Genomic DNA, 19416 nt, shown 5'->3' with positions numbered 1-19416 from the left:
GCCAGCATTTGCCCACTCCCTCACCTCCTCGTGAAGGAACCACAAGGGCAGGGGGAGCCAGTTAGGGCTCACTGCGGGAAGGCTGGCCAATGGGAGGCTGGCTCACCAGGAGGCTGGCTCACCAGCCAGGTGGGACTGCGGACACCTCCCTCCACAGTCCAGTGCTGCACAAGCTCCCCACCCTCTTTCAAGACCATGCGGGATTAGCTGGTTGCTGGTTTGGGGGCCAAATGGGAATTTGGGGGGCCCTCACTCAAATTTGCTGAGGGGGGGCTTTTTTTGCCTGCTCCTCATGGCCCAAAGGGGTGAAGTAGAAATAGGCCTGGTAAAGCTGGTTAGGCCCTAACCGGGATGGCAGGAAAAACACAGGCTGGGGGGATTTTGAGTTGATAAGCGCCCTGAGATATCAGTGATAGGTGGTCTTCAAACTGGGTACCTATTGGCTTGGCAGTCTGGGTGGCTCAGTGGGGGCCTCTTTGGGGTTGGAGGACATATGATGAACCTTAAGGTTAGCAGTCACAGGCAGGACTATGCCCCTCCATCCCCTCTTCAAATTTGTTTGCAGGCCATGAGGAGAAAGGTTTGGAAGGATTCCAGACCTGGCTGTGTGCCCGGGTGGTTTTGCTCTGTTAGGAAGCTTGCCTTTGTAAGCCAGATGCAACCTATACTTTAATGTGTTAACTAAGTTATGCAGATCCACTTGTTGTAAAGTTTGCAATTTAACCCATAACTTGTGTTGTGATTCATTTGAGGGGTGTGCGGGCAATGCTTGTGGCAACCTAGTAGTGACTGGCATTCTATTTTTAGAAATCATACTCATGATAGTTAAATTTTTATGACCTTACATGATCTTAAACAGTGGGATCAAATATAAAGTATGCTTAACAATCTGAAATAAAAAGCCCCAGGCTTAAAAAAAAATAAACTGTAATGACTTTTCTGATTTTGTATTTGCCCACTTATTTTTGAGATCATTTAACTTGCTAAGAAACATGGTAAAATATGCCTTTGTTTCTGAGAAGTGCTAGCCCCAGGATTTTGATGGCCAGAATACCAAGCACCTTTTGTATGCAAGGATATTGCAGGCAAATTGTCACATTATAAGAATGAAAGAATAGTCCTGCTAGATCAGATCAAAGGTTCATCTAATTCAACATCTTGTTTCCCACAGGTACCAACATGCTACCCTGGGGAGGCCTCAAGCAGGGCATGAAGGCAATTAGCCCTAACATTCTGCTGCCACTGGAACGGGTTATAAGTGGCATAATGCATTCAGTAGCATTTAAACAAATATATGGAAGGCCTTGATCTGGATGCCCAAAGAATGGTTTCAACAATGTTAAGATCAGGCTAGCCTGATCTTGGAAGTTAAGCAGGGATGGCCCTGGTTAGTACTTGGATAGGAGACCACCAAGGAAGTCCAGGTTCACAATACAGAGGCAGGGAATGGCAAACCAATGCTGAACATCTCTTGCCTAGAAAACCCCACGGGGCTACCATAAGTTGGCTGTGACTTGATGGCACTTTTTACCTCCAAGTATCCTCAGATAAAGCCATCTAAGGTAGTGGGCATCACCCCACCTACTGTCCATAAATTATGAGATGTATGCAGTCATTTTGACTACTGGGTGCCATACTGTAAGAAACATGCAGATAAGAACATAAGAGAAGCCAATGTTGGATCAGGCCAATGGCCCATCTCATCCAACACTCTGACACACAGTGGCTAAAAATACCAGGTGCCACCAGGAGGTCCATCAGTTGGGTCCAGGACACTAGAAGCCATCTATCGTTTTGGAGAAGGGTAACAAAGATGCCTGAAGCTTTGGAAAACAAACTCTATGAGAGAAGGCTCGTGGAACTGGGTGTATTTAGTTTGGAGACAACTGAAGGAGGATGTGATTGTCTTGATGACTGTCTTGTGGAAGACTCTGCTGCTCCAGGAAATATGACTAGATCAAATGGGGTTTAAGTTACAGAAGGATTTCATTTGAACATTAGGAGAAACTTAATGGTAAAAATGGTTGACAATGAATAGGGTTGCCAGCTCCGGGTTGGGAAATACCTGGAGAGCTTGGGGCTGGAGTTGGCAGGGTATGGGGAAGGGAGAGACTTCAATGGGATATAATGCCATAAACTCTATCTTCCAAAGTGGCCATGTTGTCCAGATGAACTGATCTTGTCACCTGGAGATCAGTTGTAATAGCGAGGAGCTCCAGCTACCACCTGGAGGTTATCAATGAAACCTACTACCTAAGGGGTGGGTAGACTTTCCTTCACTGGAAGTGTTCAAGTGCCATCAGTAAAGGCCAAGCTTTGGATTTTTGCATTGAACAGGGTGTTGGACCAGGTGGCTTATAAAGATCCCTTACAATGCAAGGACTCTGCAACTCTAAGAAGCACTTTTTTTTGGTCTTGAATCTAGTGCCAATTAATTTCATTGACAATCTAATTTTACAGACAGGAGAGAGAGGTTCTCTCTATCTACTTCCTCTATATTATGCAAAAATAGTGATTCTTCCAAAATCCTCCTTTTCTAAAATTCTTCCTAGATTATGGGGCTCCGAATGAACTGGTCTTATTTCCACAATGGAACTGTAGCATTTTCATTTCTTAGTTTTGTACAGTGCCATGGCATGAAAGGTTTGTCACAGGTTTCATGTCCTTCCATTCACTACATTTTCAAGATGTTTGTATGAATTGAGAAAATACCACACATAAGCAGTTGATGTAATCATGCAACCAATTGTATCAAGATTCTTTTTTTGAGGAGTTTGCATGCTTCAGTTAACTCTGGCACAAAAAGAATGGCAATGCAATCATACGTAGGATCAGATGAAGATTGATTTTCCTGCAGTGTTGATGTGCCTATGTGCATTGCTAATAGCAGGCAGGGTAAGGGGAGAGACACAGACACATTTAAGCTAAGTGCTGCAGCAAACTGAATCATTTTCTCCAACTAAGTTTAGAAAAACTAGAATTCAGGATGCATGGAATGGAGGCAGAAAAAAGTTAGTGAGGAAATGGAATTAAGTTAATTCTTTCTTTCATATGGATACTCTTACAGATCTCTAATATGCCTCATCCCACCCTCCATAACCTTTTCCTGAAACAGACTGTGTTTAAATTCAAAGCTTCTACAATAGATTGCAGACTGCTTGCCCTCATATGTAAACTACACGAGATCAAATATTTGTCAGTGAAATGGAATCCACGAGGGCATCTGTCCTGTAAGGTCCTGGACAAGAGAGGAGTGAAGCAAGGATGTATCCTTGCCCCCTTATTATTTAATTTTTACATAAACTCCATGGTGCAGACTATCCAGCCGATTTCCATCCACCAAACAGGGCAAATAGACCAATCCAATCCCTACACTTCTATATGCAGATGACATGGTCATCTTGCTGTACACTGAAGTAGGGTTGAGAAGAGCCTTCAGGGCACTCACAACTTACTGTAAAGAGGAGCATCTAACAATCAATTTTTCAAAAACAAAAATACTTGGTTTTGCTAAAAGGTTCATTAAGCATAGGTGGCAAACTGACAGCCATAAAATTGGCCAAGTTAAAGTGTTTAGATATCCAGATCTTGTGTTTCAGTTATCTGTTTCATGGGCAGCCCATCTTTCTCCGGTAACAGAAACTGCTCAAAGAATGGCTTCAACAATGTTACGATTCTTCTTTGCAAAAGGGGGATCCCATATACCACACACATTGAAAGTCTTTCAGGATAAGGTGGTGTCTCAGCTCATGTGTAGATCACAGGCTTCCCTGTATAATGTATATCTTAAATTGGAAGCAATACAGTCCAAATTTTTTAATATCCTTATTTGGAGTGCCCTGGTGTGTACCTAATCCCATGCTCAAGCTAGAGGCAGGTCTGGTAACATTAGAAACACGACTGCTGTAATGAAACTACCTTTAAGGTAGTTCGATTTTGGGCCTTGGCCTGCTCAATCAGGCAGAAGTATACAGACTTGCTTCAACAAATTTTATTCTAGCATATGTATATTTTTGTATATTTTGTTCAGAATACGCATGACATACCACTAAAGTGTGTATGTTTTGTTGATGATATTCACTCCTGATCTTGGATCATAATACATTATTGATTGATTGAATCTAAAAAACCTTCAAATTCTTAGTCTATCCTTGCAGGAAAGAAGGACATTTTCTATTCCTATAATATAATTTTTGAGATGAGGCAGTGGCTACTTTCCCCAGGACCAGTTTCTCAACCCATCAGAAGAGTGGTGGCATACCAAGGGGGGTGGTAATCTGCCCCAGGCACATCTTAAGGAAGACCTTTGAAAGGGGCACTCAAAGCCAGAATTGTCCTGCTGCCTCAAGCCAAACGTCTTCCCTTTTATTTTTAAAATGATTGCACCTTAATTTCGTTGTACTATGTACAATGACAATAAAGTTTATTATTATTATTATTATTATTATTATTAAAATGCAGTTCTGACTGCAGACACTAGGGGTACAGTCTGAAGCTCTAGGATCGGCTAAGCTTCCCTTTTCTCAAAAAAGCTCTAGGATCAGCTAAGCTTCCCTTTTCTCCAAATAGAATCAGCTAAGCTTCCCTTTTCTTCAAGACTCAAGCCAACCATTATGCTGATAGCTGCTACAGTAATTGCCAACTTGTAGGTAATTTTCTCTGGTATTCTAGCCTTTCTCTCTTCCTTTCCTTGCACCCAGCTCAGCCAGATTTTGCAAAGCAGAAGTTGGGGTGTTGCAGCAAGATAAAACAACCTTTTCCTCTCTTAATCCCCCCCCTCTTTTCCATGTTTCTTATTCATTTCTGTCTCCCTTCAGCTAATTTTTCTGTGTCCCCCCCCCTTTACTTTCACTTCTTGGTTTCAAGACCTTCTCATCCCTATCCTGTTTGGAGATAGGCTGTATTTAAGAATAGTATAGTAGCGGCTTTCTGGGGAAAATAGTGACCTGCTAAGAAGCACTAATGTGGTGCTCCTGTGTTATAACTCACTGGGGAGTCTAAATTTAGATGCCAGTGAGAGAAAGGATTAATCTCACCCCTCCAGCAGGAGGCTCTTTGACAGGTGAATCTTTTCAGAACTGAATTCTTCAGATCTTGGCTGGTTTGGAGAACCAGGATAGTGAGTTAATGGCAGGCTTTTGTTGCCCTTAAGGTGACCTCCTTCCCTTCTTGGTAGTTAATATCTATGCCCCAAATCAGCAACAAGAATTTTTTTATAAAGCCCTACAAGAGACTCTTTCAACTCTAACATACGAAGAATTATGTGTAATTGGAGATTATAATGCTGTGTTTGATAGAGCTTTAGATAGAAAAAGCCAAACAGGGAAACAGAAACAGAAAAGAGGTAACGAATTGCGAAACACATTTCTTGTGTTCTAGCTGAAGAATTCACTTTGGTGGATGCCTGGAGAACTAGAAACATAAATAAAAAAGACTACACTTTTTCTCAACAAGGCACAAATCCTGGTCTAGATTGGATATGGCCTGAATTTCAACAAACATGATAAATGACATTAAAGAAGTAGAGATTCTTCCTTCAACATTTGCAGATCATAACCCTGTACTCTTAACTTTGCAAGATACCCCAAGAAGGAATAGATGGTCCATAAACCCACGGCTTTTTAAAAAATCAGACTTTTTAGCCAATTCAAAAAAAGAATTTCAAGAATTTTTTAAATTGAATATTCAACCTGATATTTTTATGGATATAGTCTGGGACACCTTTAAGGCCTACGCGAGTTTTATTACAGACAATACATCAAGATAAATCAGGCTTCTTGCCTAAGAGACAAATGAGAAATAATGTCAGAACTATCTGAGCTGTTAAAAGGATGACACCTCAAAACCCTGTATGATCAATGTATCTGTCTGTGCGGGATTTCGGTAGAAGATCTAACATATTACATTTTAGAATGCCCTCTGTATACCGGCCCCAGAATCAAATTTCTTAACCCAGTCCTAACAACTTTACAATCCACATCAGGCATTGAAATAGTAACCCTTTTGCTCTCTGAGAGCCTGTTTGGTGTAGTGGTTAAGTGTGCGGACTCTAATCTGGGAGAACCGGGTTTGATTCCCCTCTCCTCCACTTGCACCTGCTAATGTGACCTTGGGTGAGTCACAAGCTCTGGCACAGGTGTCCTTGAAAAAGAGCAGTTTGTGTCAGAGTTCTCTCAGCCTCACCCACCTCACAGGGTGTCTGTTGTGGGGAGGGTAAGGGTAAGGAGTTTGTAAGCCGCTCTGAGACTCCAAGTGAAGGGCGGGGTATAAATCCAATCTCTTCTTCAGACGTCAATCCCACTATCTCCTATAGAATGGCATTCTATGCTCATGCTGCAAGGAAAATTAGAGATAAGGCTACGGAATGACTGTACTTTCAGAATGTGCTATTTGAGAAACCTGATTTTAAAACTTATACTCATACTTCATCTATATATTTTAATTTTCTTCTAAATGTATTGCCAATCTTTGTACTGTTTTCTGTCTTTTATATTGTGATGGCCATTGGCTACATGCAATAAACTTTGAACTGAACTGACTGGCCCAAGGTCACCTAGCAACCTTCCATGGCATGAGTGGGGGTCTGCACCTGGATTTCCCAGATTCTAGTCCAACGCTTTAAGCACTACACCATGCTGGCTCTCGTGATGGAACAGCCTGTTGAATTTTTTTTTTACTGGATTGGTCATATATGCAAATTAAATACAATAAATTTTTCACTGTTTTTTCTTTTCCAGCCATTGAATACAAAGTCCCAAACTCTGTTCTGCTGCTTCAGACCAATACAGCTACCCACTGTAATCTATTTTCTGGCCGTTATGATTATTAATTTTATTTCATGATTATTAATGAAAATTATTTTGGGCCGTAGAGGAGGGGCCCTGACCTGGAAAGCCCCAGCCTAGCCTGATCTTGTCAGATCTCAGTAGTTAAGCAGAGCCAATGTGGAGGCCGGCAATGGCAAACCATCTCTGAAGGTCTCTTGCCTTGAAACCCCTATGAGGCTGCTGTGAGTCAGCTGAGAGTTGGTGGCAAAAAAACAACAACAGAAGGCGGTGTTAAAAATGATCCACTACAGGAGCCAAATAGGTTAGGTACACCCAGGGCTATTTTTGGGCAGGAACGCACAGGAACGGAGTTCTGGCTGGCTCCCAAATTGGCCACGCCCAGCAGGAACTCATTAGCATAATAGGCCACACCCAACAGCAGAAGCTCATTAGGATTGGCTACATTAGGGGTGTATGGCCTAACATGCAAAGGAGTTCCTGCTACAAAAAAAGCCCTGGGTTTTGACAACAAACAAGGTAAACAGAATAACAAGCAAAAGGTGGGTGTGGCTGGATGACCACACTTCTGGTAACATGGGGGTGCAGCCTAATGTGCTAATGAGCTGTTATGTCAGGGGTGTGGCCCAATATGCTAATGAGTTCCTGCTGTTGGGTGTGGCCTACTATGCTTATGAGTTCCTGCTGGGCTTTTTCTACAAAAAGAGCCCTGGGTACACCACTCCATAAGAGCATCAATGTACTCAAGGGTCTTGGCAGGCTCCAAGCCATCAGAAACAAGGGAGAAGACTGACATCACAACCTGGCCTGCATTGCCTCTAAACGGGTCCAAACCCCATATAAAGAGAATTTTTGATTGATAATATTAACATTCTGGTATGAAGCCCTAATGCTTAGGTGGCCTGAACCAGTTTCTTTTCTCTCACCCACAATTACTTAGAATATATTTCTTACTGAGAATCTTGAAAATGAAATATATGGTAGTATGCTTGCTGTTCCAACCAAAATTCCTGTACTTCAGCAATTTTCTGTATCTTGGTTTTCCATATTGTGATGCTACCTCAAGCTGTTATTGTAGGCACGGCTAGACTTAAGATCAAGGTATTCACTTTTAGATTAATTTAAAAAAGAAACCTACACTAAATCCCACAAATAAACACAGCACGCAAAAAGGAAGTATAAATGTTAAAAATACATGGATGCTCTTTAACCAGTCAATGACTCACAAATAGTATGATTCACTTAAAAGGATGACCACATGTTTTTCTAGCCGAACCTTCTTTTAATTCACTGTACCTTTTAGATTAAATCCTCGGCATTGAGTCACAGGGTTTCCATGCCTCACATCTTGTCTACGGCTTCTCCTAAAATGTTGAGAGGATAGGGGAAGAGACAAAATAGAAAAAAAATACTTCAAAATAGCTAATGCATATATAAAAAGCACTACTCACCAGGAGAAACAATGATGTCAACCAACTTTCTATAAACAATTACTATAAACAATTAGCTCTATAGAAGAAAACCACTATCATTAAAGTTATCGTGACTTCAAATAGATCAGGGTTGGACCTTCCAAGTGACTCTACATGACCCTGTACCAGAAAAGGTGAAAGTGATTTCTATTTCATCCAGACATCTGGCATTAGATAATTCCAGTGCTCTCATTTTTCAGAGATTACTACAAAACTTTGTGTTTGGAGAAGGGGAATGGCAATGGACCTACAGAACTGTGTTCTTTACCCATAATACATACATCAACATTGCTGCTCTTCCAATTTCATCCTTGGAGCTGTAGCTGTAGCTCAGGCTGTTTACTTAGGCTTTTCATGTAACACTGAAGTTCTGAGCAAAAATATTTTCTTTGGCATTAGACAACCTCTGCTATTCTGAATGGGAACAGTACCCACATTTTAACCCACTGAAGGCAACCATTGTGACTTATGCTGCACTTGAGAACTGCAAATATCTCCATTGTTTCTCTAGCTGGTGCTTCGCTGATTAATGGGAGATACTCAATGGATGGTGTAATGGCTTGGTGATGGAGACACAGGGATGCCTCTCAAAACAGCATCCTATGTCCAGTTCACCTTCTCTCTGCCATAATATGGAGGGCCACTTATCCTATGTTGTGGTATCACCACAATGTATTTCAGAACATAAAAAGAGCCATCCATGCTGGATCCGACCAGGGGCCCATCAAGTCCAACATTTTGTTTGTACAGTGGCTAGTCATGCCTCTAGGAAGCCCATGAGAAGGAGGACTGCAATAGCATCCTCCCGACTGTGCTCCCCAGCAACTGATATAAAGAGGCATACAGCCTCTGGTACTGGAGGGAGTAGATAGTGGCCATTATGACTAGTAGTTATTGATAGCCCCGTCCTCCATGGATTTGTCCACTGCCCTTTTAAAGCCTTTCATGTTGTCAGTCATCACCACATGTGTGAAGAAGTACTTCCTTTTGTTTATCCTGAATATCCCACACTTCAGTTCAGTGGATGACCCCAGGTTCTAATATTATGAGAAAGAGAAAATCTTCTCCCTGCCACCCTCTCTACATCATGCATAATTCTATAGACCTCTATCATGTCTCCCCTTTCTCACCTTTTTTTCTAAGTTAACCAGCCCTAAGTGTGTTCACTAATCCTTATAAGGCAGATGCTCTAGCCTCTGTTAGCAGTCAGACACCTCCTTTCTTGCTTTGTCTCTTTTAAAACTAATTTCCCTCAATTAAATAGGAGACTGCCTCTTTGGGTAACACCCTGATAATTTTAGATGCCATTTTCTGCATCTTTTCAAGCTCTAAAATCTTTTTTCAGATGCAGTGACCAGAATTGCACACAATATTTCAAGTGTGGTCTTACCATAGATTTCTATAAGGGCAGATTTATCCTCTATACATTTTCTAATTATGACTGGCATGGAATTTGCCACTTTCACAGCTGTTGCACACTGGGTTGATGTTTTCATCGAGCTATTCACTACCATACCAAGATCCCTTTCTTGGTCTTTCACTGTCACCTCAAATCCCACCAGTGTACATGTGCAGTTGGGATTTTTTGTTCCAATACAAATCACTTTACACATGCTCACACTGAATCATATTTGCCATTTTAATGGCCATTCCCCAGCTTGGAGAGATCCCTTTGGAGTTCTTTGCAGTTTTTGTTTTAAGTATCCTAAATAATTTAGTGTCATTCACAAACTTGGTTATCTCACTACTCGCCCCTAGCTCCAGGTCATTGATAAATAATTTAGTAAGGACCAGTCCCAGCACAGATCCCTGAAGAATCCTGCTGCTCACATCCCTCTATTATGAGAATTGACCATTTATTCCTAGTTTCTGCTTTCTGTTTTTAGCCAATTTCCAAAATGTAAAAGGACTTGTCTATCATGAATATCTCACTCTTCAGCTTCAGAGGACTTGTTCTCTTATCCTATGACTATGATGTTTGCCCAGGAGTCTTTCCCCACTCCTGCCAACAGCAACCCATAGTGTGGAGTTGGGTGCAGAAGCACAGAGCCAATATCGCAAAAGGGAGTGGACAATGTTCCAGAAGACTGGAAGAGAACTCATCACAAACATGCTGTTCTGCTGCAAGTAGCAGAATAAAATGTTGGCTCCTATGTCCTGCAATTGTGACACAATGCCCCTTTGCACAAATTTAAAGCTTGCAAGTTGAAGAAGTGGAATTTAAGATTACACTTTGTATGCATTAGATTATTGTGTAAGTGTAAAATAGTTAATATTATGTGGGAAGCCTCAGCAGGAAGATGACTGAATTTCTCAGGCTGGTTTCAAGAAATTATAAATGCTAATCACATCTGCCACAGATCAGGACATTGTAATAGGATCAGAAAACTGAAAACATTGAAAATTTCTGGAACTTGGGTAGTAGCCAAGTGGCTGACCCTAGATACCCCCCCCCCCAGTAGCTGCATTGTACATTCCTAGTTGGTGAGCAGCAATGATGCAGATGGTCTTTGAAGCAATTTTCAGATTGCATGCTGTTCCAACAATGTCCTTAGAAATATCAGCACTGTAAGTAACTGCTTAGATTCTGGCTGCAGTCAACCTGCATTGTCCACACACTTACACAGGCAAAAGTGTAACTGGTTCTCCTTTGTCTCCCTCAGAAAATGTTCAAAACTGGAGTGATGGACAGTCCTTAACGGATCCCTAGCAGAATTCTCAGCACTTCCACAGAATTCCACTCCAGTATTGCTGGAATGGGGGAGTGAAAATATTTGGGCAAAATATACTTTCTTTCCTCCAGGGTGGTCCTCCAATAAGACAACTCCATCAGGAGTCAGGCACCTCAGTTTGTAAAACATCCCAACAGAAGGCAAGAATTACTCCACTTTGTGTTAGGAAAGCAAACGGAGCAATTCAGAAATAGCACTTTCACTTTGCAACCACTCAGCTTTCGATGCTGATGCCAACACTTGACTTTGTTTGTCTGTCTCAAGACACACCCTAACCAAGGGGGAAAAAGACGTTTCTATGAGATTCAGACTGTTATAAATTCTGTCACTGCTTGTTTGCTCTTTCAAAACTCCTTTGCTGACTCAAAGTGGGCAGTTTATAGGGGCCTATATCCTATACAAAGAAGTAGAAACAGAGGTCATTTCGGGGGGGAACGCGGGGGAACGCAGTTCCCCCGGGTGAGGTGCAGGGGGCAGGGCACATGATGAAGCCCCGCCCCCTGCTTCCGGCCACCCCGCTTCCAGCCCTCATTCAGCCAGGAGGAGGCAGGAGAAGAGGGAGGGTAAGTTGCTTCCTCCCCGCCTCTCCCCACCCCTGCCTGCCTGGGGCCAGGGAGGGTCTTGGTGGGGCTTCCTCGCACTCCCGCTGGCCTTGCAGGTCCACCGCTGGGCCCCTGATGTCAGGGGGTGTGGCATATGCTAATGAGTTATGCTAATGAGTTCCCCTAGCTCTTTTTCTACGAAATGACCCCTGAGTAGAAACATTCAGCTGAGGATGTACTGTGGGCATATTTTGGATACAGGACATTATCAGATACTTTGATGTCTTGTTTGGGAAATGAAATTTTGTAGGAATCCAAAAGGCAGGGAAATAACAAGGCTGAGCAAATGCAGCCTGTAGAAAGAGTTACGGCTGTCTAGACTCGGGGGCTTGACTTGGCTCCCATTGTCAATGTTTTCTCAATCATAATCTGGTTTTTTTAAAAGATAAAGGAATAAACTATTTTCTAAACATAGGAAAACCAGACTTCAATCTGTATGCATGATTTTTTTTCTACTATAAAAAGCAAAGGATAAACAGACCATTATCCCAGGGAGATGTGTTTGTCTGCCAACATGATGGAAATATTAAGCAATCCCCAGAAGTTTGTAAACTTTTGACCAGGCCAAATTCACACACCTATGTTACACTTAGCAGATGCAATTGCCATCCTGTTGTCATCCCTTTCCAGAACAAACAGAGCCTCATCGAACCACAAAGGATTCTAATAACTGGTTGCCTCACATGAGGGTAATTTCAGAGAAGAGTCAAGTTGGTCTGCAGTAGAACAGCTACATTTGAGTCCAGTAATACTTTACATGCCAAAAATCTTGCTGGTCTCTAAGGTGCTCTAGCTCTGTACCATGCTTTCTAAAACTGCTCAGGAGTAGACATTGGATCTGAATTTTGACCTGGCCTTTTAGGAACGTCTAAAAATGTATTTGCACAAAACAGAATTTCATGTTGATGAATGCAGTCAGCTATTGTCATCCACATTTTTTAAAAATTAAAGGATGTATAGTACAAATCTTATTATCGTACATTTGAGATTAGGTTGGACTTTTCCTAGTGTCTTAGGTGGGTGTGGAAGAGGGGCAGAAATGCACGTTTGAAACACCAAATACAGCTCACCAGCCATGTACGGTGGCCCATCAGGGACTCACTAACAGTGCCATCTGAAGCAGAGTTACACCCTTCTAAGCAATGTTTCCTCTAAGCTCCCCAGTGCTGTGAACAAAAATTCTACCATGTGAGTGGAAAAACTAATAGCATTAAAATTGTGAGCAAGTCTATATTTGAATATCACATACATTAGTTTTTTAGATTATTTCCATAACCTTGTAAAAATGTCAAAACAAATTATTTTAAACTATATTTAAACTATATTTTAAGACTAATTTAAACAGTATAAGAGAAAACAGAATCAAGTCAAATTTCATTACAGAAAATGTTGTCCTCTATGGAGGTAGACCAAGCCTTCAGAGAACAGGTCTACCTGCCCCTTTCCACTATATTTGTACACCTGGCCACTGGAGAACTGGTCTACCCACCCCAGTCTACTATATTGGTTGACCTGGCCTCTGGAGAACAGGTCTGCCCAACCCTTTCCACTGTATTGGTAGACCTGACCTCTGGAGAACAGGTCTACCTGCCCCTTTCCACTATATTTGTACACCTGGCCACTGGAGAACTGGTCTACCCACCCCAGTCCACTATATTGGTAGACCTGGTCTGGAATCATTGCCCTGCGCCTTAGAAAACATACCAGCACTTGGGGGGGGGGGGACTCTTGCAGTCTACTTTGGTTTTTTAGTGAAATATTACAACCAGCATTAGAGGTCAAGTATAACAGAAGTGAAACAATCACTGTCAGAACCCTGCCTAATCTAACAAACCTAACAAACATGAAGTTGCTTAAATGTTATCAACCTGCCAAACTACTTATTGATTCAAATATGTATATCCCACTTTTCCTTGTGACTCAAGGCAGCTTACAAATCATACTGAAAAGCATAATAAAGGTTTGCAACCCCCCCCCCCATTTTTTCTGGCTCCATTATAGCCTATGGGGACCATTATAATCAATAGGCTATAATGGAGAATTGATCCAGGGTATCTGGGGCTTGGGGTTTGTTTGGCAGAGGCACCAAATTTTCAGCATAGCTGCTCGTGCCTCTCCTCAACCCCCCCAAGTTTTAAAAAGACTGGGCCAGGGGGTTCAATTCTATGGGCCCCTGAAGGAGGTGCACCCATTTTCCATTGTTTCCAATGGAGGGGAAAATGCTTTCTCAGTTCACTGGTGGGCTGAGGCTAAAATCCCTGAGCAGTCAGCTAAAATTTTGTGCTCCATCATTCCCTAGCACAACTCAAGAGGAACTTTGCTTCTAAGCCTATTGACTTCAGTGGACTTAGAAGGGCGCAACCATTTTGGATGGCCCTGTAAACCACCTCTTTTACTTCTTGGGACTTTTCTGCACTTCTTATTTTTGTGACTTGTGTGCCCATATTGCATTATTCTCCCCTTTTCCTCATATGTTTTGCTCCCTCTAGTGGTCGCATCAAAATTGCATCTCTGATTTATTTCCTGAACTTTTAAGATCATTAGGAATAAACCAGTGATATAGCAATGAAATATCAAAGCAACGACTAAAGGGAGCAAAATACATGCAGAAAAAAAAGATGCAATATAGGCCCACAAAAAATGAAATAATACATAGGGAAAAGCCTCTGCTTAGGGCTAGCAAGTCATGACCCTCCTGCCAAACACTAGAGCTCTGTTTGGAATTGCACCTTGTAAACCAACATATTTTGCCAAAAAAAAAAAACCCGGCAAATAGCTTGCTTTTTGTGACCCTAATTATAAGTTTAAGAAGGCCTTGGAAAATTCCATAACCACTGGCAGTGTCATGGGCTTTCCCACATAATGTCAAGTATAGGGATGCACAGATACATACTTTTTTGGATATTTATTTTAAAATTTGTAAGTTCACGTTTCTTCCAAAAATCTGGGATGCGAGGCGGGTAACAAGAAGTTAAAAGCAATCAAACCAGGGGTTGTTTCCTGCCGGAGTGCGGCAGAGCGGTGCTCTGGCAGAAAGGAGCCCAGGGCGCCCCCCGCCATTTCTGGCCCTACAGAGCCCCCTGCCGTCTTTCCCCTGAGCCTCTCCGCTCTGCAGAGAGACTCGGGGGAAGGGGGGATTTAAATGCCTGGGTTCCCTGCCCAATGTTCTCTAGGTACCCCGCAGCCAGGGAAGGGGGGGATTTAAATGCCTCAGGGAAGGGGGGGGATTCAAATGCGTTTCTTTCCCTTCCCCACATGGGGAAGGGAGAGAAAGGCATTCTAAACATGCCTGCCCTGTGTCAGGGAGTGTGGCATATGCAAATGAGTTATGCAAATGAGCTCCTGCACCTCTTTTTCTACGAAATGACCCCTGAATAAAACCCTAATTAAACTTCTATCAAAGATACACCAAATATATAGGAAGAGCTGCAATACAATTTCAGACATCTTTAGTGTTTGAAAGGCCAGCTCTGCCTTTCCCCAAGTTCTTTTTCCAAAAATCAAGATTTGGATGATTCTTTTATGCTGGTCTGATCTTTTTATTATACATGTTTTAACATCCATTGTTTAGCTGTCTAGGACATCTTTCTTTTAATTTATTAGATTTAGCTGTCTAGGACATCTTTCTTTTAATTTATTAGAATGTGCTTCCTTACATGAAATGCTAATACTCATTCTGCTTCCCTATCTTATATTGTTTTACTTTCATTCTCTAGGGCAAACTAGAAGAGGGAACATTCACCTCTCCTTTAAAGATCAATGGGGCTTACAAGGATTATGCCTGTCTTTTCCTCTTGGTGTCAGTGGTTACAGTTTACGAGTGATCGGCAGGTTGGGGGTGTTCCCCCCCATTGCATTGTAGAATGACAACACAAGAAACAGAGCAGATATTTTTGTGTTTCAACAGGAGGGATTTCACTGTTATGTACAAAGTTGGTTTGCACTGCAGCCCTGAAGGAAAACAAAATTGGCCATTACAACGCTGAGAAGAGTATATTAAAAAAAAACCTTTGACTTGATTCCTTTCAATAGAGAAACAATCATGTCTTATATTCTAATGGCAAAGTCGGACAAGCTTTGGATACATACATCCAGTGACTGAAGCTCTGAACAGGCAAGACAGATCTTTCTACAAACCTGAAAAGGGCCCTAGGTTTGCAGGAAAATGTGAAATCTAAACAAAATAAATTAGAGGTTTTAAAAAATCCAAAAACGATAAAAGGAGTGCCTGTAGTTTTAAGCAAGGGATTCCCTCTGTTGCTGTTCTAGGCAACAACAGTATTCTAGACTGGGCTTCAATGACTAAAAGGCAGTGGAGAGAGCAGGACCATTCTCAGGCCTTTGAAGGAAGACTCATTAGGGACAGGCCTGACTAGGTTTGCCAACTCCATGTTGGGAAATTCCTGGAGATTTTGTAATTGAGCCTGAGAAGGACAGGGTTGGGGAAAGGGAGAAGCCTAAGCTGGATATAATGCCTTGGGTCGAACCTCCAAAGCAGCCATTTTCTCCAGAGGAACTGTTGTTGGAGTTCAGTTGTAATTCTGGAATGTCTCCAGGTACCACCTGGAGGCTTGGTAACAACTTTTGAGTGACTTGATACCATTTGACTTGTATGACTGAGCTAGGTTTGATTGATTGCTATTGTTCAACAGAAGCCACCTTATAAAAGCCAGTGTGGTATAGTGATTAGAGCTTCAGAGTAGGGTCTGGGGAACCCAGTTTCAGATCCCCATCTTGCTGTGGAAGCTCACTGGGTGATTTTGGACCAGTCACATACTTTCAGCCTAATCTACTTCACAGAGATGTTGTGTGAATAAAAAAGAGAAAACAGTATATGCTGCTTTGGTCTGCACTGTGGAGAGAGGCAGGGTATCAATGAAGTAAATAAATAATAAATATAGCTGAAGATGGGAGACAGACACAATGTAGGTTGGTGAATGGCTGAGAAGGAGAAAATGGGGCAGGGAACTGTGGCACCACACAACTGGGGTGGAGAGGGAAAGCTTTAGACAGAGGGACAGACAAAGGTAGGTAGGCTATAGGGTGGGAAGGAGATAGGGTTCCAACTACAGGTTAGGAAATTCCTGTAGATTTGGAGGTGGGGTTTGAGGAGGGAAAGGACATCAGAAGGGTATAATGCCATAGACTCCACCCTCCAAAGCAGCCATTTTTTCCATGGGGAACTAGGGTTGACAACTTCCACATGGGGGCTAGAAATCACCCAGAATTACAACTGCTCTCCAGATGACAGAGATCACTTTCCCCTTTCAAAAGCGGGAAAGAGGAAATAGTGGGGGAGGAGAAATGATATGCTTCCAGCAAGTCCTTTCAGGTTCCCATTTGTTATTTCTAAAACTTATTTATCTGTCAATGTAAACCTTCACAGGAAAAATAAAGATTATTTTCTTCGTGAAACCAAATAATGGCTTAAATGAAATGATGACATAATGTCAAATAGTTTAAAAGTACTACTACAGATTACTTGAGGGATATTCCCTGAATTCCTGAGGGAAGGCACACAAAATTGACTATTTCCTCTACAACTGCCACAATAAATCCCAGCAGGGGACTACTACCCACCTAGGTCACAAATAAATGAAGATGAAGAAAGAATGTTACCCCCTTCCTGAATAATAGGATAAATTATAAATTTTAACCATCTTAAAAAGAGAAAAAAATGTCATACCAATACTTGTTTCCTTCTCAAACTTAGTTTGGGAGATGTACAGGTACATTGGTGCTCATCCTGTACCACAACATTAAGGATTTTAATCCAATGGGGAAATGTGAAAATTTCTTTTGAGGACTACATTGCCCAGGGTGCATCAGGGTTGCCAAGTCTGGGTTGGAAAATGCCTGGAGACTTTGGAGAGGAGAAGGTGGGATTTGGGAAGGGGAGGGGGCCTTAGCCTGGTACAATGCCATAGAGTCCACCCTTCAGAGCAGCCATTTTCTCCAGGGGAGCTATCTCTGGCAGCTGGAGATCAGTTGTAAAAGCGGGAGATCCCCCCGCCCCAGCTGAGAGCTGGCAACCCTATCAGTATTGCTGACAAAACCAGTCAAGGTGGAGGGGAAAGAAGTAAGCTTCTGTCTAGTGATCTAAACTGGAGAAGAACTCAGGGCTGCTTTACTGAGATGATGTGAGTGAAGCAGTTTGACCACTGAAAGTTTGACCACTGCTAAGTAATTAGCAGATACACTTGGTAGCTACACCATGCCAACAGAAAAGATAACAGTGAAAATGTCCTTCCAATAACATATTTCACTCCCAGCAAATGAATTTGAGGTTAAATCTAGACTTGCAAATCTCATCCCACTAATTTATACATACCTTTTCCCTGTTGGGTAGAACCTGGAGCAGGAATTGCCATCCCAAGCACAGTACGGGTCTCTAGCAAGGCAACAATCGGCACACGCTGTCCCGTAGATATGGCAGCGGTGCAAGGAAACTTGAGTCACCCCTTCATCCGAGCTCACGTACAACTGTTGCTGTTTAAAAGGAAACAGAGAGATTTATTTCAGGAGCTGAGATTAGAAAGAGAACGTGGACAGGATGCAGCTAAAAGATGCCTAAGCTCTCCCATTCATATGGAATTAATGAAGAAACCAAGAAGTGAGCAACTAACAGGTTGACGTCCAAAACAAACAGAGGGGTCCCTCAGGTTAATATGGGGATAATATTATACCTTCCTGTGAGGAAATACTTAGGGAAGATATTAATGCTTTTTGGACATTGGAGTTCATTGTTTCATTCGATCATAAAGAGAGCTTAGTAATCTGATATCTTGCTTCTTCCTGGGCATTTTCCTTGCTTTCTAAGAAGACGAAGGAGAACAATTTTTGCTATGTCTATAGTACTATTTGGGCAATTGTATTATGGTAACATGCCACTACACATTTAGGACTGAATGTCAGGAGTAAGTAACCTCCAGTGTATGGACCGAACAGCAGCACAGTAGACCATTTTGCTAGATATGCAGCGTTATTCTCCACCCAAACAACTGAGGCAAGGTCCTCCTGGGCAGCTGGCAGAACTGCTGGGGCAAGAAGCACGGAAGGAGGAAAGGGACATAACGTATGCCACTTGTACCCTTCACTGCCCCCTGAACCCATATTGAGTCCCTGAAAGTGTTTTTTTTGGGGGGGAACACATGGGCCAAAAATGTCATCTTGTCTGGAATGGCTACACAGATTTATTCCATGACCTGTATGTACAGACGTTTTCAGGTTGCACTGATTTTAGGGACAGAGATTCAAGCATTTGCTTTAACTTTCCCGTTGGTGGTAGCAGTGTTTATTATTGGCTGGATTGGGTGTCATTAATACTCTTAATCCAGTGTGTATAAGGTGGTCTATAAGAAAGAGATGAATTTGGCTTTGGAAAAGACTCCACTTTGTTATGAAGCTTCGGCTTTGGAAAAGACTCCACTTTGTTATGAAGCTTCGGCTTTAGTTGGAAGGCAATGAGCCATCCATCTCAGGGAGAACACCAGCAAGGGCAGATCATCTTGTGCACAACTGGATGTAAATGCTGCTCCTGCTAGACTGATCTCTCCCTTCTATCTTTCCTTTCTACTCCCTTTCTCTTGTGAGTCTTTTATTTTTAACTTATAAAGCTAAGGGAACAAACAAGGGTCTTGTCGCTTGATTGATGGAAACCAATGTGAGAGGTAGTTATCAGAAAAGCAGAATTTAAATGAAGTAACTAAGAAGTTTTCCACGTGCTTATGTAGCTTTTCTGTTGCTGTTGCAGCTGCTAATACAGTGCAGTGAAGACAGGGCCTCCAAATAGTAAGTTTCCCTGCTAGTTTTTTCAATTGGTTAT

The 19416-nt window shown here is 42.2% G+C and overlaps 1 protein-coding gene across 1 annotated transcript in view; it reads right to left on the bottom strand.

The window, feature by feature from the left end:
* LOC107121246 (semaphorin-3C-like) overlaps nt 1–19416 on the bottom strand; it is a 60280-nt gene that overhangs the window by 9353 nt on the left and 31511 nt on the right. Inside the window, exons 5-6 of the mRNA XM_015424130.1 lie at nt 17923–18080; nt 8082–8149 (exon numbers count right to left, since the gene is read on the bottom strand). Coding sequence (XP_015279616.1) covers nt 8082–8149; nt 17923–18080 — 226 coding nt within the window. The remainder of the gene's footprint in view (nt 1–8081; nt 8150–17922; nt 18081–19416) is intronic.

The sequence above is a fragment of the Gekko japonicus genome, unplaced genomic scaffold, assembly GCF_001447785.1.
Source record: "Gekko japonicus isolate JY-2015 unplaced genomic scaffold, Gekko_japonicus_V1.1 scaffold1260, whole genome shotgun sequence".
In the NCBI taxonomy this organism is placed as follows: domain Eukaryota; kingdom Metazoa; phylum Chordata; class Lepidosauria; order Squamata; family Gekkonidae; genus Gekko; species Gekko japonicus.
Note: the sequence above shows the minus strand (reverse complement) of the source record. Positions and strands in the feature narration are given on the sequence as shown.